Source organism: Akebia trifoliata, chromosome 7 (assembly GCF_017979445.1).
Source record: "Akebia trifoliata isolate Shusen 1 chromosome 7, ASM1797944v1, whole genome shotgun sequence".
NCBI lineage: Eukaryota > Viridiplantae > Streptophyta > Magnoliopsida > Ranunculales > Lardizabalaceae > Akebia > Akebia trifoliata.
Window position 1 is genome coordinate 22220980 of NC_141381.1, and position 26824 is coordinate 22247803.

The window sequence follows — 26824 nt, forward strand, 5'->3', positions numbered from 1 at the left end:
CCCTCATGGGATGTGGTACATTCAGGGTGGTCAAGCACTTACTTAGTGATCAGGGTCTAGAAAGTGGTTTCTAGAGCATCTAATTACATAACCTTTAAGAGTAAATTATACACTAAACCCCATAATTAGATATAATTCATTGTTAGCCTATAATTATTATTGATTTCAAATAAATGGTGTATTTTGGACCTAATTACAGTTATTTTCATGTAACAAGAAAAGTCGCAAAATTCAGAAAAAGAATCAGTAGAATCCAAAGCATCTACTGTAATACAAGATCCAAACCGAGGTCACATGCCAAAATCCAAATTCATTGGGTCCACATGGACCGTGGCGCCTTGGTCCACTTGGGCAGCACAATGGTGTCAGTAGAGAATGCCTCGAGATTTTCATAGAATATTGGTAGCTACAGATATTATGTATTGAAGTAGGATTTTGAAGTTATTTTGTTTATGGAAGATTTTCGAACCTTAGAAATCCTAATCTAATCTTTATAAATAGGAGACCAGACCCAGACTTAAAAAATATCTATAAATGTATATCTAGATCATCAGAATTAGGTTTAAAAAATTAGGATTTTCATATTTCCTATTTCTTCTTTTTTAGTTTTGATTTTTATAAGAAGACTCTGTCAAATTTGGTTCCAAGATCAATAAAGACAATTGTTTCTTTCCTCATCTCTCTTTTTATTTTATTGTTTGATTATTCTTCTTGCAATGTTTCTTAGCTAAACATCTGTGAGAGAGGTCAATGAAGCCAAAGTAACATATAGTGAATAAACTTGTTCCGAAACTATCTTGCTTAATGTTCTAAATGATACACTTTTTTGTTCATAAGTATTAAAAATATATTTTAAATTATCGAGAGTTCTGATGATTTAATCTTAGATAAGGTCAAGTTAACTTATGCTTAATTTTGGTAGTTTGATTATTTTGATATTTATTTATTTAAATAGGGAATCATACTTTTTAATTATTATATGTGTTAAACAAGATTTACTTTCTGATCTACTGGCATTAGCTTTGTCTGAGTAAATTGAGATAATAAAAATTTGAACATAGTTATTTACTATATTTGCTAAGGTGGATTTGACTGATCTAAACTTTTTTATATAGCTTTAATCTTTCCTTTTTATCAATTTGATTGATAAATATTTCTAAATTAATTTTTAATTGGTTACCAAAGTCCTCAGTTGGTTTCAGTTAGAAAGATAATTGGATAACGTTGTCTCTGTGAATCGACTCTAGCTTACCAAGGTTATTTAGTTTTTATTCTACTATTATTCTTATTGATTCATAACTACAACTTGAACAAATTGACTCTATTTTCGGGGACAATAGTTTGATCCAATACCTTTTTGACAAAATTCTGATTAGGATTTTTGCGAATCAAAATTTTATTTTGAGAAAAAATTCAAAAAAAAATTCGTTAGATTTTTGAATCATGGGCAAGAAAAACCCCAAAAATTTTCTAATTTTTGTCAGAATTTCACCACAGTGCCTTGGTCAACCTTAATGACACAATCAAACATCAAGATTTGCATATTGAGTTTTTGTAGTGAAATTCTGTAGAGTCAAGGAATTGGATGAAATAGTATTTTTTTTTTTTTTTGACTTGGATTTGTCTTTTGTTTTCAACTGAAAGATTTGACGAAGAGCAACGTGGTTGAAAAATTTATTCGACCATCTGAATCTAGTTCTTTGACAAAAATAATAACTTTCCTTTTTTTTTCTTTTTATATTAAACTTGTAGTAGGTTTTAATTTTACAAAGTTCAAAGTTTAGAGTTTAAAGTTTATTTTATTAATCCGAGAAGGCTCAGAGTGTAATAGATTTAAGGAAGGACGATAATAAAACGTAACTATCTTGGCCCCTCAGATTCGTATATCGAGATTGGTGTCCATTAACCCTAGTTGACTCAACTAGTTCATCCTCTATCTAGAATGGGAGGTAAGACTCGTGCAAATGGGTTTCTGTATTACTTTTAGGTGAATTATATACACACTCCGAATTTGCACATAGTAAACAGGATACCCATACGAGGATGGCACTATAAGATAAAAATCATCAAATTATTTTCCTATTAGGAAATTGAATTCATAGCTAAAAATTAATTAAATTTGGTTAGACTTGACTTTAGGTCCCATCGAGCTCAATAGACAAAATTAGTTTGAGTTGCCCCAATTACACTTCTTGATCAAGGTTAATACCTAAGTGAGATCTTGCCCTATTGTACCCTACTATACTAGGGGATAGACTACATCTATTCTGGAAGAAGTGTGATCTAAGAGTGCCCTTGCTCTGCATTGTGAACCGCCTTTTATTTAGGGGTTAAACTGACTGACTCTAATTTCATAGAACTGGATTGAAAGCTTAGATTATTCCCTTGAAACAATTAGGGGTGTCTAGTCTATATAACTTATAAAGCATTATATGAATTCCTCTCTGTTTTATGTGCAAGTCTGTAGTGTATGTTAAAATATATACAGAACCTCAAGCGGATTTACATTACCATAGTATTTAAGAGAGAATCATGGATCCCGTGTGTCTTGTGTGATAATTATGGTCATTCTCCCGAGTATTATCCAAGTTTGCCCATGCTCCATGCTATGCAGGCCAATATGCATAATTCACAAAATTCATATTGGATGCTAACACCTAGTTCGTTCAACCAACCATACCACATAGATAATTGATTTTCCTTGGATACCATACCTGGATAGAATGAGTTCACTCAGGTAGTCACTTTGGTAACCATAAGAATTTACATATATACGACACCTTGATGATGAATCCAACCATAATTCCCTAACAATCTTATGATTCTCTACAATTCTTTGAATATAGAGTTACAGAGCTAGAGTCAACATTCCATCACTCATATTTTTCTTCTCCTTCATCTTCACAATTAGAGTCTTTGATGACTGAGTTGTCAAATAAACAATAATAGCTCATCCAACAACAATAGTTCTTGTAACAACAACATGATATTGGTCAAGCCTTAATCCAAATGGAGACTCAATTGAGTCACCTAACACTATGTTTAATAGAAGGGAAAATTGATCAATTCAAAACTGAGGATATCTCAATCTTAGAAAATCCATCATTCTTTCAAAATACCATTAGCGACCAATTCCATTCTTTTTAGGAATTTAATGATTATCTATTACTGATTGATAAACCCTTATCAATTGATGTCCAAATACAAATCAATGAGGTTTCAGATCCAATCGTAGCAATGATTGAATTCCAACTAGGCCAGCTAATCATGTCCTTCAAAAAAAAGAATAATTATTTTTCAAATGAGATAGCCCCTAAAAGCCAACCCTTGTTTCAAATTCTCAATGATTGTACAAGTATGGTGAAGGAAACTAATCCACCATCAAGGGAGAATGTTGTCTAAGAGGAATCAAGGAACAACTCTGAAAATCTGACCATTTACCAAATGTGAAACTTTTTTGAAGGTCAGTACAGAAAATCAAACTTTGCATCCTATCCAGCCTATAGTTCTACAAGATTGCAAAAATCCAATTTGTCTTACAATCTCCATTTTTTTAGGGAATATGATAGTTGAGAATTGTTACAAAAAGGAAGGATGTATATAAGATGTTGATCATTTTGTAAAATACGTTATATGCTTTTAGGATGATACAAATCTATCTGATTATCATCAGGAGTAGGAAGTCGATTAAGGTATCTGTCAAATTAGATGTTAGGGAAATTCCTAGAAATCGGACCTTTTGATAGGTCCGGCTGAAGACGTTAAACTTAGTACTTCTAGGAGGCAACTCTATTCTTTTATTTTTTAAGATGAGTAGTGTAGTTAGGATTTATTTACTTTTTTGTAATTATAGGCTTTCATGTAGGATTCATTTCTTCGTTAGATTAGGATTTCTTTCTTTTTTAGATTACAATATTTTTATTTTTTTTAGTTAGGTTATTTTTACTATTCAAAGGTAGGATTTCTTTTATGCAAAACTATTTTGGAAATTATCATTGTTATAACTTTCATTCTTTTCAATCAGTTGTAATAATATTTTTGCACATTAATGCCCAATCCGTTTTAGGAGTCATCTAACATTTCTCTCTATTTTCTTACTACTTGCATATTGAGGACAATATTTCATTTAAGTTTGGGGGTACTATGTTAGCTCACAATTGTATTGTTAATTTATTTACAAGTTTTCTATATATATATATATATATATATAACACTTTTGAAATATTTTCTTCAAACTCTTTGTATGTATTGTTTACAAATGAATTTCAAATCTCAGGCTCATGTCCTAAATTTTTATCATAAGTTCTTTTGGTTATTCTTTATTAAGAAAATTAAAAAAAGATTACTTTGAAAAATTCATGACATTTCTGATTAAGTTACTGAAAAAATAATATTTTATAGAATAAGAGTCGATCTTCTTCTGTTTCTAGAATGTTAGGGGAAACCTAGTCTAGTGAATTATGACTTCCTTGTCCTTTGGTTGGTTGGTTAAAAGAAAAATAGAACTGAGATTAGTATGACTTAGACAACAATCATAGAATTAGACTAGGTAGCTTGAAAAGGGCTACTTGATTTTTGAAAAAGATTACCAAAAAATGGTGATGTATGAAAAAAATAAAAAGTCCAATGAAAAAGTACAAAAATGAAAAAAGTCCAATGAGACCAAATAAAGTAGTTTCAATAGTGTAAAAGTCATCAATGATAAAAATGTGAGTAAGTTAGAATATCACAAATAAAGTAGTTTCAATAGTGTAAAAGTCGTCAATGGTAAAAATGTGAGTAAGTTGGAATATCACAAATAAAGCCTCTTAAAGGTATCAAAGTGAATATCCACACCTCTCGCAATCCTAGACAAGATACTTAGTTTTGAGCTAGAACTTAGGTAGAACCAACCATTCTTAGCAGTTAGGAGGTAAGATTTTGTTCTTGAAAAAGATATTACTTTTAAAATCAAAAAACTTGCACAGGTACTCATTTTTTTATTTTTTTTATTTTTTTAAACTAAGGAATGGAAACTTATAACTTTACTCAAACATAAAAGGACCTTTGAATGGTTTGTGAAATGTCGTTATGTTTGCCTTACATACTTTAATTTTGATTTTAATATTTACCTATAGTGTTAGAATTTTATGGGTATATTCACTACAAATCCTCACGAGCATTCGCTAAATGCAGTCGTGTGACCTACAAAAGTGATTTATAATTTAGTTTTTACTTAATTTTCACTCGAGACTAGAAAAATTTAAGTTTGAAGTGTGATCAAGTCTAGAAAGTGATTTTTAGAGCCCTAACTACATAGAAAGAAAATTATGTATTAAACCCCCTAATTAGATATAATTCATTGTTATCCCATAATTATTATTGATTTCAAATAAATGATGTATTTTTGACCTAAATATAATTATTTTCGTGTAACAAGAAAAGTCACAAAATTCCAAAAATGAATCAGAAGAATTTAAAGCATCTACTTCGATCCAGGATCCAAACCAAAGTCACAAGCCAAAATCCATATCCATTGGGCCCAAATGGACTGTGGCGTCTTGGTCAACTTGGGCAGTGTGATGGTGTTGGTAGAGAATGCCTCGAGATTTGCATAGAAGATTGGCAGCTACAGATACTTCGTATTAAAAGTAGGGTTTTGAAGTTATTTTGTTTATAGAAGGTTTTCGAATTCTAGAAACCCTAATCTGATCTCTATAAATAGGAGGCCAAACTAGTATTTAAAAATATCTATAAATACATATCTAGATCATCAGAATTAGGTTTAGAGAATTATGATTTTCATATTTTCTGTTTCTTCTTTCTTAGTTTTTATTTTTATAAGGAGACTCTATTAGATTCAGTTCCAAGATCAATAAAGATAATTGTTTCTTTTTCTCATCTCTTTCTTTTTATTTTATAGTTTGATTATTGTTCTTACAATGTCTCTTAGATAATCCTCCATTAGAGAGGTCAATGAAGTCAAAGCAACATATAATAAGTAACTTTGTTCTAAATCTATCTTGCTTAATATTTTGAGCGATACACTTTTTGTTCATAAGTATAAAAAATATATTTTAAATTATTGAGAGTTATGATGGTTTAATCTTAGATAAGGTCAAATTAAATCATGCTTAGTTCTTGTAATTTGATTTTGATTTTAATATTTATTTATTAAAAGAGGGAATCATACTTTTTAATTATTATATGTGTTAAACTGGATTTACTTTCCGATCTACGGGCATTAGCTTTGTCTGAGTAGATTGAGATAAAAAATATTTAAACTTGTCTATTTACTATATTTGCTATGATGGATTTGAGTAATCTAAATTTTTCTTTTATAGTTTTAATCTTTTCTTTTTATTAGTTTGATTAATAAATATTTCTAAATTAGTTTTTAATTAGTTACTCAAAGTCCTTAATTGGTTTGAGTTAGAAAGATAATTGAATAATGTTGTCTCAGTTGACCGTCCTTTGCTTGCAAAGTTATTTAATTTTTTTTCTACTATTATTCTTATTGATTTATAACTAAAACTTGAACACTTAGACTTACACTATCAGCAAGGAAGATTTGATCTAGCCAAAATCTATCCAATAGCAATTGCAATGAGGGCTAGCAGAGGAGAGTGGCACCCTAGCCTTGATAACATATAGATGATTGTTATCAGAGATGGAAAGTAGATAGGAATAGGATCCGAGATGGGATCACAGGAGAAAGAAGAATTGGTGGCTTGTTTGACAAGAAATAAAGATATTTTCACATGGTCAATGGAAGAGATGTCTGGGATCAACCTAGAAGTCATTATCCATCACTTAAATGTGTCAAACTAGATTAGATCAGTCAAGCAAAACCCAATGAGGTTGGTTCAACTTAGGCGAGCGGTCAATGATGAAGTCAACAAGCTGATAAGGGTTGGGTTTATCAGAGAAGTTGAATTCCCTGATTAGATAGATAACATCGTGGCAGTACCAAAGAAGAATGGGAAGGTTAAAGTTTGTACAGCTATTACCAACTTAAACGAGGCTTACCTGAAGGATAGTTTTTCAATGCCTCGCATCAATCAACTAGTGGATGCAACAACGGGGCATGAGAGATTATCCTTACTAATTGCTACTAGGGGTATAATCAGATCCAACTTAGCCAGGAATCTCAAGAAAAGATAACATTTATCACCGAACAAGGCTTGAATTGTTATAAGGTTATGCTATTCGGACTGAAGAATGCAGGGAAAACTTATAAAAGACTGGTGACGAGATTGTTCGCAAATCTACCCAAAAAAACAGTTGAAGTTTACATAGATGGTCTTTTGATAAAATAAAATAATAAAAACAAAACAAAACAAAAGGAAAGAGGACCACATAGCCAACCTAAAGGAAGTGCTTACTCGGACAAGGAGGGTAGGCATGCATCTCAACCCAGAAATGTGCACGTTTATTGTGACCGCGAGAAAGTTCTTGGGGTATTTAGTGACGAAGAAAGGGATTGAAGCCAGCCTAGAGTATATCAGGGCACTGTTGGAGATGCATTCTCCAAAATTCAAAAAATAGGTACAAAAGCTAGTAGGTAGAGTAACAGCACTGATCAGGTTCATTTCGAGATCTTCAGATGAATGCAGGCCCTTGTACCTTTTGCTTAGAAAATCTTCTAAGTTCAAGTGGACAGAAAAATGTGAGAAAACATTTTACCAGTTGAAGGAGTACTTGGAAAAACTGTCAATTCTCTCAAAATCAGATAAAGTAGAGGAGCTGGGGCCATACATAGCAGCCTTAGGATGTGCCATCAATTCGATTTTGGTAAAGACGGGGCAGAAATGGAGTAACATATTTATTTCTTAAGCAAGACATTGATCGATGCAGAAACAAGGTACTCGAAATTGGAGAAGCTCCATTTGACCTTGGTCTACTCAACGTTGAGATTGGGGCCATACTTTCAAGCTCATAAAATAAATGTGATCATCGAGTATCCTCTTAAAGCTATTTTGGCTAGGACTGAGGGATCATATAGAATGGTATGTGCTAAGAGTCTCGATAAAAAGGTAGGCAGTGGCTGATTTCTTAGCAAACTTCCAAGTGGAGAGGAATGCAAAATTAATAATAAAAAATCTATCAAAGGAACATGAATCCAAACTCGTGGAACTGGAGCCAGGGTGGAAGCTATTCATAGACAGATCATCCAATTCAAAAAGATCAAGAGTGGGATAGTGCTGGATACGCCAGATAATGCCAAGATTAAAAAGATGGTCAAGTTGGACTTTCCAGCTTCAAACAACGAAGTAGAATATGAGGCATTGCTAGTCAGAATCTCAATGTTAAACAGGCTGGAGGTATAGCAAGCCATAATCTACAGTGACTCCCGGCTCATCGTTAATCACATCAATAGAAAGCTCGAGGCCAAAAATGAAAGGATGCAGCTATATTTGAATATGATATGAAAAAAGATCGACAAAATACAAAGAACAAAAGTAATGCATATACCTCGAGCAGACAACAGACACGCGAATGCCTTAGCATTCGTAGCCTCAATAATCATTGGTACCAAGAAGAAAAAACTCTCATTTAGGTTTCGAGAAAAGCCAGCTATTGAAGAGACCCGTGCTAGCTAGATCCACTAGTCGAATTTTTAAAAACAAGGCAGTTGCAAGTGAAAAAACAAAGACCTTGCACACACTAGTCGATAGTTCAATTGAATTTAGTGCTAAGTATGTGGCTACTTGCTCATTGAGGGATGGATTTCATGAAGCCACTACTTAGAGCTCCAGGAAACCTAATTTTTCTTTTCATAGCAACAGATTATTTTACTAAGTAGGCTGAAGCGGTTCCATTAGTTTAGATCAAATAACATGAATTATCTATAGATTTGAGGTTCCTCACACTATTACATCTGATAATGGAAAACAATTTATAGGAAATCAGATTAGAGTTGTTTGTGTGGTACATTGAATCAGACAGACCTTCTCTATACCGTAGTACCCCTAGGGAAATGGTCAGGCAGAAGCTATGAATATGGTCTTAGTTGACATACTAAAGAAGAGATTAAATGAAGCTAAGGGAAAATGGATATCTGCTATGCACGGTGTAATATGGGCGTACAGAACTATAGTTTCCCCGTTCGTAATGGCTTACAAAATAGAAGCAGTGATCCTTACATAAAATGTTTCTCCCATAACCAAATCAAGCGTGGTTGTAGTAGGATAAAATGACTGGCAGCTAATAGTGGAATTAAAACTCCTAAATGAAAATAGAGATGCTACATGAGTTAGACTAGAAGCTTTTCATGCCAAGCTACAAAGGTATCACAGCAAGAAAGTTAGGGAAAGACATTTTCAAGTAGGAGACCTAATTTCGGTAAAAGTGTTCCAAAATACAATAGAGTTAAACAGTGGAAAGTTGAGTCTGAACTGGGAAGGCCGTATCTGGTGACTAAGGTAGGAAGTAATGGAACTTACCACTTAGCAACCATGGCAAGGGAAGATCTGTCAAGGCCATGGAACACTTGTAACGTGAAAATATATTATCAATAAAGAAGTTTTAATCTTCATTTCTGAACCAAGAACACAAAATTGGGCCCCTTCGTGGGTCAAGGTTTTAGTAACCTTGCCCTGTCTTGAGTGGCAGAGCATAGAGTTGGGCCCTCTTGTGGGTCAGGGTCTTAGTGACCTTGTCCTGTCTTGAATGGCAGGGCACAAAATTAAGTTCTCTTGTGGGACAAGTTCTTTACGACATCAATCTGTCCTAGGTGACAGAGCACAAAATTGGGGAAAGATCTTTGCAAATTTTCTTCTATCCAGAGTGTCAAACCATGTAGTTGGATACCATTGTGAGTTAGTACACAAAGTTATACACTTTTTTTAAAACACCTAAAATAAATTTACAGTATTTAATTTGTCTATGATGAGCATAACAGACAGTGGGGAGTGGAATTTCAATAAGTATACCACAAGCAAAACAGATACTAGGAAGAATTAAAATAAATCTTGATCACCCACAATGAAATAATTCTTTACATATCTGTTTTGTCTAAATTAAACAAAACAGATATAAGGGGGAGATGATCGATGATGGTATGATTTAGATTTAATTTGCATAAAAGATTAAATTTTGCAAAATCGAAAGCCAATATTAGAGTTGAAAAGTTCATTTTAAACAAAATGAGGTGTTACAATAAACCCTAGTAACAGCAAAAAAGGAAAAATGATACAGGCAAAAAAGAAAAGTGTTCATTCTCTAGGTTGTTGAGAAGAAATCGAAAGCTGAGTAGGATCCGTTGGGAACTTAGTTTGGATAGAAGGGTCAGAAACCGATGTCGGGAGAGTGGCCTTATCAGTAGTTGTAGATAGGTCGTCTTTTACCTCAACTACTTCTACCTTGGTACTCCCTTAGAAGTATGACCAGGCTTTTCAGTATAGTAGAGGGAAGAAGAGTACTAGATATGCAAGTGTTCCACTTAACAACCTGACTAGGCACAAGCTCCTCTTTCGACAACTCCATTCCATACTAAGCCTAGGCATCATCAAAACCCTTCTAGTAGCTAGTCGACTGGACTTCATCACAGAGCAAAATATAATTCGTCTGCAATTGGGTCAAGACAACCTTGATATAGGAAGTATCCTCAACAGCATGATTTCTTTTTGCCTACTTGATAGCCTAGCTGATCTTATCCTCTTGGGCCAATAGCATGGCAAGCTCATTGAAGGCATCCTGGCTATCTTTCAACTCAGCATCTCACCTAAGGATGTGTTCTCTGAATTCACAATTTTTAGGCTCAACCCTCTTGTACTTCTTCTCCAGGTGGGAGTAATCTCTAGTTAAAATTTCCACGCGATTAGCAAGTTTCTTGTTGATATCTTGGATATCAGTGACCTAGAGTTTGGCATCCTAGGTGGAAAAGATAAGTTTGCCCACTTTCTATTCATATGATCGAGCAACATAAGCCTACTCGATCAATGATTGCTACAATTGGAAGAGGGCTGCAGCCCTTAAAACCAAAGCCTGCATGAATAAAGATATTAGAGACACAAAATATAAGGGAATAATAGTAAAAGAGGAAATGGGAAGAGTACCTAATAGAGCCCATGGTTGAATCTGGTAAAAAGCACCTTCAAGCTCAGTTTATCTATGACCCCCATGTCTTTAAAGAATATGATGTTGGAGAGCAGGGAAGTTGCTGCTTGAGGATTGCGAATAGTAGCTTCTTTGTTAGCAACCAACCATGTTCTAAGGTGGAAATTAGGGCAGAATAACCCAACAAGGTTGGTTGGCAAGACTCCACCTTTTTTAGCCCAGCGAAGATCTAGACACAAGGAAAGTCATGAAGTGACGATCTCCTACGCCTGAAGGAAGATCAGCGTCCTCCTTGCCGGGGATGGCCTCGAATTTAGCAAGATCAACCATTTTCTTCTTCTTCGACTAAGTGTCAGAAAGGCCAGTCTAGTCGGCTGTTGGGACTATCACCTAGTCTCCAAAAGAGCTAGAAGGGACTAAATTATGCCTGAGTGAAATTATATTTTTACCTTTAAAGAGGAAAAAAATGATTATAAGTGCAGAATTGATAGAATAAAGTTTATATCTATATGTTATCAACTACGTTTTACCAAATATACCTTTATATGTATAATATTATATTTATAAACTTAATTATTTATCAGGATATTACAGAGAGTACGAAAGTTTCTGCCTTGAAGATCGTGAATAATAGCTTTGATGTTAGCAACCAACCCTGTCCCAAGGTGGAAATTATGACGGAATAACCTAACAGTGCAAGACTCCACCCTTTCTAGCCCAACGAAAATCTAGGCACTCTAGGAGAGTCATGAAGTGACGATCACCTTTGCCAAAAGAAAGATCAGCGTCTTCCTCATCAGGGATGGCCATGAACTCGACAAGATCAGTGCTTCTGTTCTTCTTCTTCTTTGGTTGAGTGTAAAAAAGACCAACCCGTTCAGCTATTGGGACTATCACATGGTTTCTAAAAGAGCTAGAAGGGAGAGTATCCTACTCGGCCCTAAAGACTGTAGTCTCCCCAACCTTTGTGGCAAAAGTAGTCTCATGTACCTTAGTTGGGACTTCAAGGTGCTTAGAAGAGGCATCCTAGACTAGGGGTGGTGTCCCATCAGAGCGAGGCCTTTTCATTTTGCATTGTCCCAACGTCCCAAAAGTGTCAGACTATGTTGGGAAAGCGTTAGGAAGGGCAAAATCTGCAAGATTGATATTCGTATCTTGTGAGTGAAGGTTAGGATTTGTCGGAAGGGCAAAAATTACACTCGACTGATGGCAGGATTGGAAGAGTAGGCTGGCAGAAGGGATTGGATGGGGGTAGGAGAATCGATAGATAAAGAAATGGTATCAAAGGGTAGAGCAAAACACTTAAACCCTTAATCGATCAAAAGGATAGGGGAAACTATTGTCCGAAAACGAGCTATTTTCTCGACTTTCCTTTTTCTCATGTTGTCTTTAAATCTTTTCTCATCTCGCTGGATTTTCTTGGATTCGGCGACAGTGATAGCATATCGTTCTGAAGCATCCAAAGAAAGTTTAGTTAGCCTGTCCAAGAATGAATCCTCAGCTAGGTTGTGAAGTCATTACCTTGAAAGGTCTCAGGGACCCAGCACCCTTCTTTCTCTACTCCGACCCCAAATTCCCATTCCCTAGAGCTGATTAGGGGGTCAATGAACCAGTTCTTGTCAAAACTAGAGAGGCTCACTAGGGCATTACCCCCAGGTTTTGAAGACATGGAGTAAATCCTTGTGCGACAGGACATGGATTTGAGGTTATATTTAGAGGGGAACTCGATGTGGGAGATGCCCATCTTCTTAACATCCCCCACCAGTCTATAAAAATTACTAGACATTTGTCTTGGAGCCCTATTGATTCGGCTCAAGACCCCCCTAAGGTAAAGAGATAGTGGAAAATGTACGCCAACAACAATCTAACCTATATAAACCACGATCTCCCTTGTACGACTAGTTTCAAGTAGAGGTGATTTCAAGTTACCTCTAACAACGTTGTTCCTTTGTTTCGCTCTACACTCCATTTTTATTAGTTGAATAGTGATATCGATGTGGTAACTTCCAAAAGTCATTTGATGATCAAGTTAGTTCTTGTAATCGGCAATATTGGACTCTTGCTCTCTCTACTTTTGAACCCCCCCCCCCCCCCTTGGGTCTCCTCCTCTATTTATAGATATTCTTAGAGATCTTCTCGAATAAGAAATCTCCTTGAGATCTTTGATCTCTAGGGATCTTCAGTAGGGATCCCTCACTTTTAGGGGAAGTTACTAAAAAGGGATGAGATTCACGTTGATTATGCTATCCCTTTTCGCAAGTCTTGGGAATAACCCACAATTCTACCCTACTTGGTATTTTATATAGAGCAGAGCTAATTATTGAGCTTTGTCCTTCAGCCGAGCTAGGTGCCCTAGGTACTACTGAACTAAAATTACTCAGATATAATCTTCTGCCAAATTCACTTTTGGACATGTGCATGGTCCAAATGTTTTACCAATTTAACCCTCTATAGTAACCAAGTTATTAGTCAATAATTATACATCTTGGTCAATTTGGTTAGTTTGAACAAATTCGAGAAAGTTTCGTAAATAAAAAAGGAAATACAAATGATGTTTTGGGTTTCTCACTAGAACTCATCATCTTTGATATCATTAAAAATCCTATCTTATTGGTTGGTTCGCCAAATGTTTTGTGACCATGGGATGAACAAATGTTTCCTAGGGATCAATCTTGTTTGAGAATCTCTAGGGAATATCCTCCATCTCAGCCACTGGCTGAAGCCTGTAGACCTCGTTTGAAGTGGGAACCCAAAGAAATGCATATTGCTTTGCCACGTGGCATCCTCTTTTCTCAGAGTGCCACGTTTCCAATAAGAAATATTCTAACCCGTAAGATTCATTAACTCTGTCTCATCATGTACACATGACCTCCCATGACTTCCTTTCACTAGTCTGATGAAGATCCACCCCACCCCCCTCTCTGTGTTTCTCTCCCCTCCCACGACCAGTTTTCTCTATCCCCCTCTTTTTCCAACACTCTCTACCTCTCATGAAGCCACATCTCTACCTCTATTAGAGGTTACATCATCAATCAAAACAAGTCTTTGATGGTGTTTAAGTTTAGATACAATGTGGAGTGGTTTAGATATCTTCATCTCTACCAGTTTTTCATTTGTATTATTTTTTTATTTTAAGGGATTTTTTTTATTTTATTATTATTCTTAACTGTAAGGCTGTTTCTAATGAATCCAGTAATTCAGTGTTGACGGGATTTGAAACCAGATTTTTAGTATCACCACCCAAAGACTTTACCAATAAAGTTAATTGCAACCTACATTCTTTTAAGTTCATTTATTCTCTTTGTTTATGGTAGACATAAGGATTTAACTTTAGATACCACTATCATTCAGATGTTGTCTTGGTTGGGTTTTTTATTATTTTTTTTACCATGTGTAGGATTCAAATCGTGAAATTAATAATATAGAAAAATAGAATAGTTGGGGTATAAAATGAAGGGCAATAGAGTGAAAGCCGCCACATCTAAGTAGTCAATAAAAAGCTAGGGAAGATGACCGATCAGGGGTAAGGATTAGTGGCTCCAAAAGTCACTGTAAAATGGGCTGCAAGGATATTAGCAATGGAGTGTGATCTAGAGTTACCATCCCAAAGAGAAATTGACTTAACTTTCCACAACACTAACACTTAGGTGATGGTGTGCTATGAGTTACCGTTCAAAATTAAATATGAAGTTAATTTTCTAATCACTAACACCAAGGTGCTTTTGGTTTATGGATTGTGTGAGTATGGATTCCTAGATTTAGCTGTACAAATGATGAAATAACAAGAAATCAAGAAGAACATAAGAGATTTACTTGGTTAAACTATGCCTACAAGCTATTTTGAGAATGATTTCAAGCTATATTCATAAATCCATGAGTTTTCCAATCCTACACTGACTTTCCCTTTGATTACTTAATATTGGTTACCAAACTTGTAACCTACTCATTTTCTTCCCAAAAGATCATATTTGCCTCTAAATCATATAATCACAAAAACAGGTAAAAACTTTTACACTAAAATCGGTGGTAATTAAACACAAGGCAAAAACATAACAGATTGGATTTGGATCAATTTATCTTAGACTTCTTTTTTGGTATTTTCCACTTTTTGGGGATTCCTTTCTTTCTTTCTTTCTTTTCTAACTTCTTTTTTATGATGATCAACCTGTAATGGTAATCACTCAGTTTGCCTTGGTTTCTTGACATCTGCACATGGAATTGCTAGCGCTTATGACTAAAGTTGGAAAGAGAAGCTTAAACACCTTTTAAAAAGATTTGACTTCATATTATATATTTCTTTTCTATTTTTTTAAAGATTTGACTTTATTATTTTTCATTTATCAGTGCTTTACTGTTTTCTGATTAACTAGTAGAGAATTTGTTTGAGGAATTCAAGTTTTGTGTTATGGTTTAATTCCTGATTTTGTTTGGGTCAAGACTTATACTTCAAAAGAAAAATTAAAAAAATTGGTGGATAAAAGTAATCTTTGTTATAATTTAATGAGTCTGTGGTGGGTTGGAGTTTGGACATATGCAAGTGAGACCCAATAACAATCCCAAAGAAACACGAAACTTTAGAAAAAGGTATTATTTTCGTTATTTTCTCCTCCCATCTTATAACGTATGTTTCACGAATGCACGTTTTGCTTCAAATGAGAATAAAAATGTCTTTAAAAGTATGGTTTACGATTGAATTAAGGGCTTTTCTAACCTCAAATGTAGGATCAAGCGTAACTGAGACGGGTTAGGGATCTATTTTGCGCCGAATTCCTTAGACATATTATCATCCCATCACAAACCACAACCATATATCATTTGAGACTAGTTTTCTTGATTGCTGGAAATTTTGTAGAAAATCCCAATTCTTAGGAATATGCAATTTGTTAAGATTTAGCTCCTCATTTTCTTTAATTGCAACAACAACAACAAAAACAAAACAAAAAAGACAATCATACAATGAAAATACAAAATAGCAAAATAAAAGAAAAATCACACACAAATACGAGGATTTACATGATTTGACTATGTGCTTATGTTCACGGATCAGATCAAACACTAATAACACTATACTTCAAAGTTAAAACCCTGGAATCTCTTGCTAAAGAGAACTAAGAAAATATTTCTCCCTTACATTCCCTAAAAGAAACCCTAGATAACTTTCCCTACTCTGCTTTAGAAAAGGTTCCCTTCAATTTTGCCTCTCGAAGTCCCTAAATAAGAATACAAGAAATCTTATAAAATACTTACTTCCATGGGAAAGTACCTTTTACTTACTTGGACAAGAAAATTTGAGCACCACTCTTTCATGCCCCAAATGGTAAACCATTTTTTTAATGGATTATCAATTATAACACATCCTAAATAATGAAAATCTAGATCATATCACCAAGCCAGTAATTTTGAGAAGGTGGTGACTATTTTTTGAGGGGGAACTTTCCAGCATTCAAACAAATCTTAAATGGTAAAATAAAATTCATATTTTCCATTCCCGACTAAAGACCAAGAATAAAAACTAAAATATTATGTATATATATATATATATATCACATTGTGTCTTATGTGACTTAGAAGTTTAGGGTTGGGCTGATTTTTTGCAAGGATGATCTCTATGTTGAGGAGATCATCATCGCCAAAACTCAACTGAATCTAGAGCTTTTAAGTCCATCAAAAGTGATTTACAAATTTTCAGTAAACAATTGACAGTTTACAATTCTAAAACCACTTTTGATGAAGTTAGAAGTTTCATATTTGACTGATTTTTTATGAGGATAATCTCCTCACCGTAGAGATCATCCTTACAAAAAATCAACCCAATTCAAAACTTTTAAATCACATAGAACAAATATGTTACAAGACTTTTGTGGGTCGAACCCATATATATATATACCATAAACGCTAGAGTTCTTCTATCTTCAATTGTAATGGAACCCAAAACAAATCTAAATAAATAAAAGAAAAATATAGCAAAATTAACATTAATAAATATTCAAACTCAATATTAATTTCTCTAACTTGATCAAAACCATACTAACTAAAGATCTCTTAAAAAAAGATTGAAAAAAATTCTCATAGGGACCCATCTTCAAGTCGATCGAAGTGGAGAAGAAGGTCATTACATTTGGGGCACTCTTCGACCCGTTTGGGTAGCATGAAATACATCAAACAACTCTTGCAACCAGCAACAACGAGAATATGATCACCCTCTTCCCCATGATTAATGTCTCTTGATGATGGAGAAGGATGAGATGATGATGTTGAAGAGGAATCTTCGCTGTCACATGAGTTATTATCTTCTTCTGAGTAGTAGTCTTCATTGAACCTCGCTTGTTTCCTTGGATCTTCTTTCTCTTTTGACCCATTTTGCCAATTTATATAATAAATCTCTCCTGTCTGCCAAACACCCACTAAACAAAATCAAAACTTTAGAAGAAAAACTCAAATTTTTTGACAAAGAAACGAAACCCAGAAGATCATAAAAAGTAGAGACCTCCTGAAGATTTTTTTCTTTTAAAAAAAATTAATAATAACAAATGAAAATGACCCATTGAAGATTTTTCAAAAATATTTAAACCCAGAAATGTTGAAATTTTAAAAATAAAAATAAAAAGTTAATAATGAATTTTTGGGTCACCATTTGTGCCTTAAAAATGTATCTTTGTGAGCTTTGTGGAGCCAAAAATAGATTAAATCTCCCCCTTCTGTAAAACATCCACTAAAAATAATCAAAACTTTCGAATAAACTCCAAACTTAAACAAAGAAACGAAGCTCAGAAGAACACAGCTCCTGAAGAATATTTAAAAAAATAAATAAATAAAATAACAACAACAACAATAAAAACAAACAACACCCATTTAAGATTTTTCAAAAATATTTAAACCCACAAATTTAAAAACCAAAAATAATAATAATTAATGCATTGTTGGGACACCATTTGTGCCTTTAAAATGTATTTTTAAGAGCTTTTTCGAGCAAAATAAAAATAAAAAAACAAAATTAAATATCCCCCATCTGCAAAACACCCACTAAACAAAATCAGAACTTTCCAATAAACTCACAAGTTTTGCAAAGAAAGGAGACCAGAAGATTAGAGAAGAAGAGACCTCGTGAAGAATTTTTGAAAAATATTTAAACCCAGAAAGTTCGAAATATTTAAAAAAGAGAAGAAAAAAAATTAATGAATATTTGGATCACCGTTTGTGCCCTAAAAATTTATCCTTATGAGATTTTTTGGGGTACAAAGGGATCTCCGAAAAGGCCTTAATCCACAAAATAAAAATTGTTATCGGTTGCCCTCTATTAGCCATATTTTCCTCTGCTTTTCTTCCTCGATGAGAAAAGAAGTAATAAATAGCAGAATAATTAAAGAAACATGAGAGGAGAGAAACGAAGGCAGGAGACAAAGAGTAATAAATACAAAACAAAACAAACAAAAGGGAAGAAATGAAGCATTTATTATTATGGAAGTATAGTTGAAAGAGAGATCAAAATAATTGGCATTTAGGGAAACCTCTAAATCGAGGCACTGTTCCCATTCATAAGGAAGAGAGACGTGCGAATTGAGTTCCAAGGTTGACTCGGTGTTTGTCAGATTTTCCGGCGCATCCGAAGCTTCCGAGCGACGAACTCCACTACCGTGACCGCTGGATCTGTTGAGTGAACAGTTTTGAAGAGATCTCTCTAAAGCAGCAATCGTTGCCATGTTTGGAGTTGTCATTGAAAGCAAATAAAAATGAGAGAGAGAGAGAGAGAGAGACTTAGAAGAAAAGAAAAACCAGTAAAACGTAGCTAATACAGACCATTCGGGGGTTGTTCGTGAGAATAATAAGGAAAGAAGAGTAACAAGAAACTAATAAAGAAGCGTGAAGAGAGAAAAGCCGATCTTGTACACCCCTAGTTCATTATTGGAATAAAAAAACTCCTATAATTTTAATTTTTAGATATCTCCTCTTTTTAATAGAATAACTTTGCTTACTTAATATATAACTAGAGTTTGCCCCCGCTTACGCGTCATGGTCGTCAATGTAAATATGTATTTCAAGAATCCATGTAAATATGTTCTTTTAGGAGTCCTTTATAAATGAGCCAAGTTGTTGGGCGTTAGATCGACAATGGGCCTTCATAAAGTCTAAGTAAGATTTGATGTTTCCTTCTAGTGATGGGAAAAAGAATTAGCATACTTTTGAAGGAGGGATCGTGATTCAATGCCCAAGCCCAACCTTTGCCAAGCATGTTAGGAGCATACATTCAAGCCAACATGCCAATAATATGTTCCTAGTATAAAAGTTGCCAATATCAAGTTCATGTACTCTCTGTTGTCTTGTAAGTTTCTATCATATTAATTAGGGGTGCACATGATTCAGATTGATTTGGATTTTGGAAAAATTAAAATCGAATCAAACATGATCGGTTCTACAAATTTGGAAACGAATACATCTAATTACCCTATAGAACCGAACCAATCCAAACCAACTTTGGTTCGGATCAGTTCTCGGTTCTCATACTTATTATTTTCAATAGTAAAATTAAAATAATTAAAACTTAAAACTAAGCAAAATAAATATTAAACAAAGCATTAGCATACTTATTATTTCAATATAAACAAAACACCACGTATAACACATTAAAAATAAAAATCATAAAAAAATTAGAAAATAAAAATCATTTAACACTTATCTTATAAGGGATGATTGAAGATCAAAGTCATTATTAAAATTAATTATTATTTATTACTTGTTCAAAGTCGAAATCAAATGTTACTTGTTGCTTTGTAATTAAAAGTAAGGGGACACATTTTTTATGAGTTTTTATTAGAAAAAATAGAGGAGATGAAGTTGAAGACTTTGATGAGTTACCTCTAACACACTAACACAATTGAGAGAGAAAGAGAGAATAGAAGAACGAAACTACGAAAGGATTTTATTTTAGATATATATATATATATATATCCAGAACCGAACCAAATCAATCGGATTTTTTTTTTAACAATCTGCACCCGAACCAAACCATGTTCAATCCGAACCAATCAAATCCAAAAGGCTCGGATTGGTTCGGTTATCAGATTTACCCAATCCAATGTGCACCCCTAATATTAATAAGATTGCCTACTAGCTTTGCTACATTGTTATTACTTTATTGTGTTGCTTTGCACATGTGTGTGTTTTTAGGTGTATTACCAAACTTGCTTGTAGGACATAGCCTTCAAGTGTTGTATGGTTAGCTATCTCAAAGAGCACAGGCGTGACAGTTGGCATCAAAGCTATCTTATTTATTCTCTTGTAGTAAGTAGTATAAGGGAGTCGATATCCATGGACCCACAACTACTCGTAGCACCACGTACACAAAAGGAATGCATCGAGCTCCTTGAAGCTCGAATGGCTACTCTAGCTAGCTCAGTAGATAGCGTGGCATACCTAAACTATCGTATGGACATGGTAGAAGCGGGACATGCGGCCCTGACCAAGTGTGTTAAATATGGTAACTTAGCGCATATACAAGCACAATTCAGCAAGCTTATAACCCAAGTAAACATCACTTTCAAAGCTATGGGATGGACAAGTCACAATATGGGGGGGGGGGTCGGACAACCATAGGTTACATGCATCTGAGCCACAACCATATGTAGGTGCTCATGATGCCGAAGAGCTTGAGAACTTCCTTTTTGACATGAAATAGTACTATATGGACACTCTACATGAATAAAAAGAGTTCAAGGTCACAACAGCAATCATGTACCTCATATAGAGGTGATGCCTAACTTTGGTGGCCCACCAAATTCGTTTGAGACTGAATGCAATCAATACCAAATTAATACATGGGTTGATCTAAAAAGGGAACTCAAGAACTAGTTCTTCCCTGAGAATGTGGAGTTCATTGCCTGTAGAAAATTGAGACAACTCCAGATGGCGCAATGCATGATTTCGTTAAGCAATTTTTGGCACTCATGCTTAACATCTAGAACATGTTTAAAAAAGATAAGTTATTTTACTTCCTTGAGGGTTTGAAGCCTTGGGTTCAAAGTTAACTCCAATGCCAGCATGTGCATGACCATGTGTCTGCAATGGCCGCAATAGAACAGCTATTTGAGTTCACCCCAATGAAAAAAAAAACGGGAGGAATGACAATAATGGCTATCGATCCTCAACACAAAACGTACCCCAAAGCCTAATCAAGCTAGAAGTGAGGGAGTTCACAACAACCATAGCTCATGCAATGTTTCCCTAGTTCGTAGCACATGAAACACTGATGCCTCACGTAGACGTCATCGTCACAACAACAAATCCTCAAATGCATCTTATGTGGCACATCATATCCAACATTTAAGTGCCCTCATAAAGCTGCCTTAAATGCTTTGTTATCAATGCAAGTCAACAAGAAACGTAGTGACTCGAGTGATGGGAAGGAGAAATATGTGGGAACTCTCCATGTATTGAATGTTGTCGAGCAAATCCCCTAAGAAACAAAATGTCCTAAAAGGAAGAGACTCATAGAAATTGACAATGAGCTTAATGGGAAGAAATCCCAAGCTATGGTGGACGTAGGAGTGACTCACAGCTTCATCGCTTCTTCAGAGGCCAAACGCCTCGACTTAACTCTTGAGTTGGAGATGCGTTAGATGAAGGCCATGAACACAGAGTCCAACCCAATAGAAAGGTCTATAAAAGCTATGCTAATGAAAGTAAGTACATGGAATGGTGAAATTAAGTTGCACGTAGCACCCCTTGGAGACTTCACAATCATCATCAGCATGGATTTTCTCCGCTGAGCTAAAGTTATCCCCATACCATATGCAAAGAAACTGGGTATGTTCAGGGATGCCTATGTGTTGTGCCAGTGTCCATGGGAAAACCTAAGGGCAAGGTTATTATAGCCCTATAAGTGGAGTGATGGCCGAATAAAGGGGAGTAACCCTTTACTCCTACGCGAGTTGTGCTCATTGATGGAAGCCACAACTCAAGTTGAACCAACATGCTCCACAAACCCTAATCATCGTCACATCCACACCTTGGCCACTAAGCCAAACACTATCCACTCCAACAATCTTGCAATCCCTAGATGGTTTATAGGTTATCAACAGAGGAACAAATTTGTTATTCTTATGGAGGTGAATGTTGAAAATGTACTAGGATGTCAAAACATGTCAAAGTACAACAGGAAACAATTCAACCAACATAGACAATCAAGAGTTTTTCAAAAGCACGAGATATCGTACCAAGTACTCCCATCAATCCATCACCTCACAAGATAATTAAGCTAGGACAAAGAGAATGGGTACCACTTTCAAGGAGTAAAATGAGCAGTGTCAAGGAGAACAAGCAATGCAAGTTGGAACCATGTAGCAACCTTACCACCATTCAAGTTGAATACAAGAGTGTCCAAACAAGAATTTAACGAGGACATGTACAGCATAAGTAGGGTAGACTATAGAGTGTCATGATCATGTACATAAAGTCTCAAGTGTCATGTACAAGGTCACGTATCAATGTAAATATTTGTGTCAAAAAACTATGTAAATATGCTTTCATAGGTTTCCTTTGTAAATGGGACATGTTGTTGGGTTTGAGAGTTACAATGAGCTTTCACAAAGCCTAGTATGCCTTCCTTAAAGAGTTGATGTTTCCTTTTGGTGATAAGCGATAGACTTAGCATACTCTTTGAAGAAGGGGTAGTGATTCATTGTCCAGCTCAGCCTTCACCAAGCACTTCGGGAGCATAGAACTAAGCCAATGTGCCAATAATGTGTCCCTAACATATGAGTCGCCTATATCGGGTCCCTGCACTCTTCGTTGCCTTGTAAGTTTCCATCATATTGATAAAATTTCTTATGGGTTCTACTACATTGTTATTGCCTTCTTGTGCTTCTTTGCATACGTGTGTGTGTGTGTGTGTGTGTGTTTAGGTATTTTTAGGCTTACTTGCAGGACATAACCTTCAAGCGCTACACAATTAGCTATTTCAAAGAGCACGATCATGACACTACTGCATGGGTATCCTCATTAGGATTAAGGGGTAAAATAAAAAAGATAGTAAAGTTGGAGGGGTATTATTGAAAAAGGGAGAAAGGATGAAGGACAATTAAGTTAAAAGAGTATTATTGAAAAAGATGTTAAAGTTGATGTGATTTTCTTGGAAAGAGGGAAGAAGAGGAAAAGTAATAAAGTTGGAGTTATCCTTGGAAAGGGCATGAAGATAAAATACAATCATTTTTTTGTTCAATTCTAGGTAGCCATCTTTGAGACCCAATTCTAGTTGGGTCTCTTTCCCATATCGAACGACTAGTGAATTTAGCTTATTTATTTCTTCCTTAGAAAAAGGTTAGTAGTTTAAATTAAATATTAATCAAAAGGTATCTAAGAGTAATTGTACTTTAACTAACTAAAATTAGATCTTAAAAAATAATTATATTTATCTCTTAATGTTTTATAACTTTCTCTTTATATAAACTTACATCCATCTTCCCCATAGTAGTTCTCAATTTCAACTATAAACAAATACCCTATAACATTATTTTTTAAGATTTCTTCCTAACAAGTATGATTTTCTTGAAAAATAAATTGTTGATATCAAATATTTAGTGAAAACTTATAGGTTATATATATTTTTATTTTCATTCAAAATTAATTGTCTGCAAGTACTAGTACTTTTTTCAATAAAAAATAATTTTATATCTTGTCTTTTACCTGAAAAATATCCAATATATATTGGGTATTTGAAGGAACAATTCTTATTCCAAGGGTCTTTGATAAGTGTCGAAATATTCATATTCTATCATGTATTTTGAAGGCACTTAGCCAATTTTCTTCTACATAACTCTGGGATTTTACATATAAAATCATGTATGTGTCCATTTTTATGCCTTACACATAACATTTGCTAAAACATGACATATTTGCATGCATTATTATGTAAATGAGGGAGCCTAATTAAGTACAATTTATTTTGCTAGATTTTTCAAGTCAATTCAGCTAGAATGAGGACCCAGAGTGCAAAATTGAGAGTCCCTCTGCACTCAAGGCATCGGGACAAGTAATTTGACCAAAGATGGTGCAAACTAAGACTAACTTCATCGTGACGCGGTAGAAAGGCATGGTGGCCCAGTTGGGTGATCTCACCAGTCCAACTTGCATTCCAGAAGTCCTTTTTCATGTGTTGATGATCATGATTAATGAGTTCACATGTGTGCTACTCGAGAATGTTATATAGAAGCCTATAAATAGACTCCTTGGGGTTTAATTTGAGGAATCCCCCTTGTAATTAGTAGAGTAGCTTAGATCAAGTCTTCTTCTCCAATTTCTCGGTAATTTTCTTTAAGTAGGGAGAAATAGTATTCAAGCTTGTTTAATCATGAAGATTAATTAACTTTAATTTTGTTTTTACTTTTCCTATCTTCTTGATCTTGTGAGGATGAGTAGCTAATTCCCCCCATAAGAGAGGTTGAGGAAGTCAAGAGAAAAATAATCCAAGTTCTTTAGCTGCACTTTACTTCAATTTGCTTTCACTAATACTCCAATTGCTTTCAATTGGCTTTCTTTCTTTAGTTGATCAAGTTTTCCTGACTAATTATGCTTAATCTAGATTGTTCAATCTTAGATAAGTTCAAGTTGCATCATGTTTAACCTAGACAATTAGTCATTGAGAATTGATTTTTCTAATGAAAGAATCCATGGCTTTTGATCTTTTCATCTTTTTCATCAGTGAATTATCTTCCAATCCATTTACATTTTCTTGCTAATTGAATTGAGATAAGAGGGGATTGAAGTTAAGTATAATTATAGGGCTTTGATCTAATCGTTCTTGGCGGATTCATCTTTCTAATGTTCTAATCATTTAGTTTTCTTTCACTTCTTTAATTTTTTTTTTTTCCTATTTAAACTTCAAATCAAACATGTCTTTTGGTTTTAGACTAATCTAGTTAATTTATCTCGATCTTATGAGTTTCACACTATCCCTATGGATTCGACCCTTACCTATAGATAGGAGACTAATCAAGTTAACTTCTATTGATCTTATGAATTTCACACATTATCCATGTGGATTCAACCCTTACCTACAGATCAATTTAAAAAAAAAATTTATTTGTTCTCTATTCTATTCATTAGCTACGCACACCACGACGAACAGGTCTCACATCCAGAATTGGAACTAGACCCAATAGGGATCATAACTACTATTTTATTTAGGTTTCAGTTCTAAGTATATGTAGAATCTATCCGAAATCAACCTGTTAATACCACCCCCCCCCCCCCCACCATATAAATGTACGAATAGATATTTGTGTGAGTGAGTTGCGATAAGGTGACAATGCTTATTTGACAATCCAATTGACAACTATTTTTCCTAGATGGCCTACTCTCTTAGCTAAATGAGCTGTAAGCAAGTTAGAAGTTTCAAAATGGGCTAATTTTTGTGAGGTTGATCTCTATGGTGAGGAGATCATCCTTACAAAAAATCATTTAATTTCGAAACCTAAATGAAAAGCGATTAACAAATCAATGATAAAAATTGAAGGACCATAATTCTTCAATTTGTAAAGCACTTTTCATGGGATTAGAAGTTTTAGAATGAGTAGATGTTGTTTTTTTTTTTTTTTTTTGTGAAGATGATATCCTCACAAAAAATCAGCAGATTCCTAACCTTCTAACCTAGTTAAGACAAATGATTGCTAATTGGATTGTCAAATAAGCATTGTCACATGATCTCAACCTTATATGTACGTGTGTGTGCGTGTGTGTGTGTGTGTGTGTGTGTGTATATATATATATAAAGCGTTGCACCTTACTCTTTGTCCCAAGATTTATACCCTATAAACAACATATCTCGAAAATGGTTGTCCATCTTCCTTTGTCTGTTATATTCTTCCCCTTCCCAATAATATCTCATTATTGTCTTATCTTTTTTATCCCTTTCCAAAATCACTTTTACAAATTTGTATGTTGATTTTTCTCTTTTCCCCTTTTCCAATGATACCCTTTCAAATTTATTATTTTTCCTTTTTTACCCATAAACCCTAAAGACGATGCATGTGCCGTAATATACAACATAAAATTGGATGGTTGCCCTCCCACTTTGACTTAATCTTTATCCCCCCATAAAGAAAGCATCTCAATGATAATTTCATCTCTATTATCACCTTTTCCACATATACCCGACTTTTTTGTAGTATCTTTTTCCTTTTCTTTAATAATATCCTTTCAATTTTTTTGGTTTTCCTCTTTTCCCCATTAACCCCAAAGAGAAAGTGTATGTTGTATTCACAGGCAAGCTCTAGTATATATATAAAGGATTGTTTTATATAATTTTTAAACTTGAATTAGTCATCTCAAGCTCATCCAAATCAAGAAAAATACTCATTGTGAGATTTATAGTTGTGGCATCTATTAATCCATATTATAACAAAAAATAATTATATTTTGAAATATGTGAAGGGAGTAGGAGAAGGGGGGAAGAAAGGAAAAAAGAGAGATGCGAAGACATAGGGAGAGGGACGAGAAGAAAAGGGAAGGAGAGATAGAGGAAGAGAGTATTAATAAAATAAAATTGATGTATTATAATAATAAAAAAATTCTTAGAAAATTGTAAATGATAAGAAAATAAATCCATTACAAATTCAATGAATTACTATCACCCTAAAAAGGTTTAAATAGAAGAAAAATAAATAAAAGATAACAATTAATCAATCCTAATCTAAAAAATAATTTATCTTAATTCTAGTCTTACATTTACATTAACCTTCTTGTTATATGATTTGGTGCAACGATGTGCATTTTTCTATGATTCATCTTTAAA

The 26824-nt window shown here is 34.4% G+C and overlaps 1 protein-coding gene across 1 annotated transcript; it reads right to left on the reverse strand.

Moving 5' to 3' along the window:
* Positions 1-16988: 16988 nt before the first annotated feature.
* LOC147398406 (protein CURLY FLAG LEAF 1-like) lies at positions 16989-18946 on the reverse strand. Its single transcript, XM_086447592.1, has 2 exons — positions 18549-18946; positions 16989-17430 (listed from the first exon to the last, which is right to left on the reverse strand). Exons 1-2 carry the CDS (start codon positions 18753-18755, stop codon positions 17107-17109), a joined length of 531 nt encoding a protein of 176 aa, XP_086303718.1. The 5' UTR covers positions 18756-18946; the 3' UTR covers positions 16989-17106.
* Positions 18947-26824: the final 7878 nt, after the last annotated feature.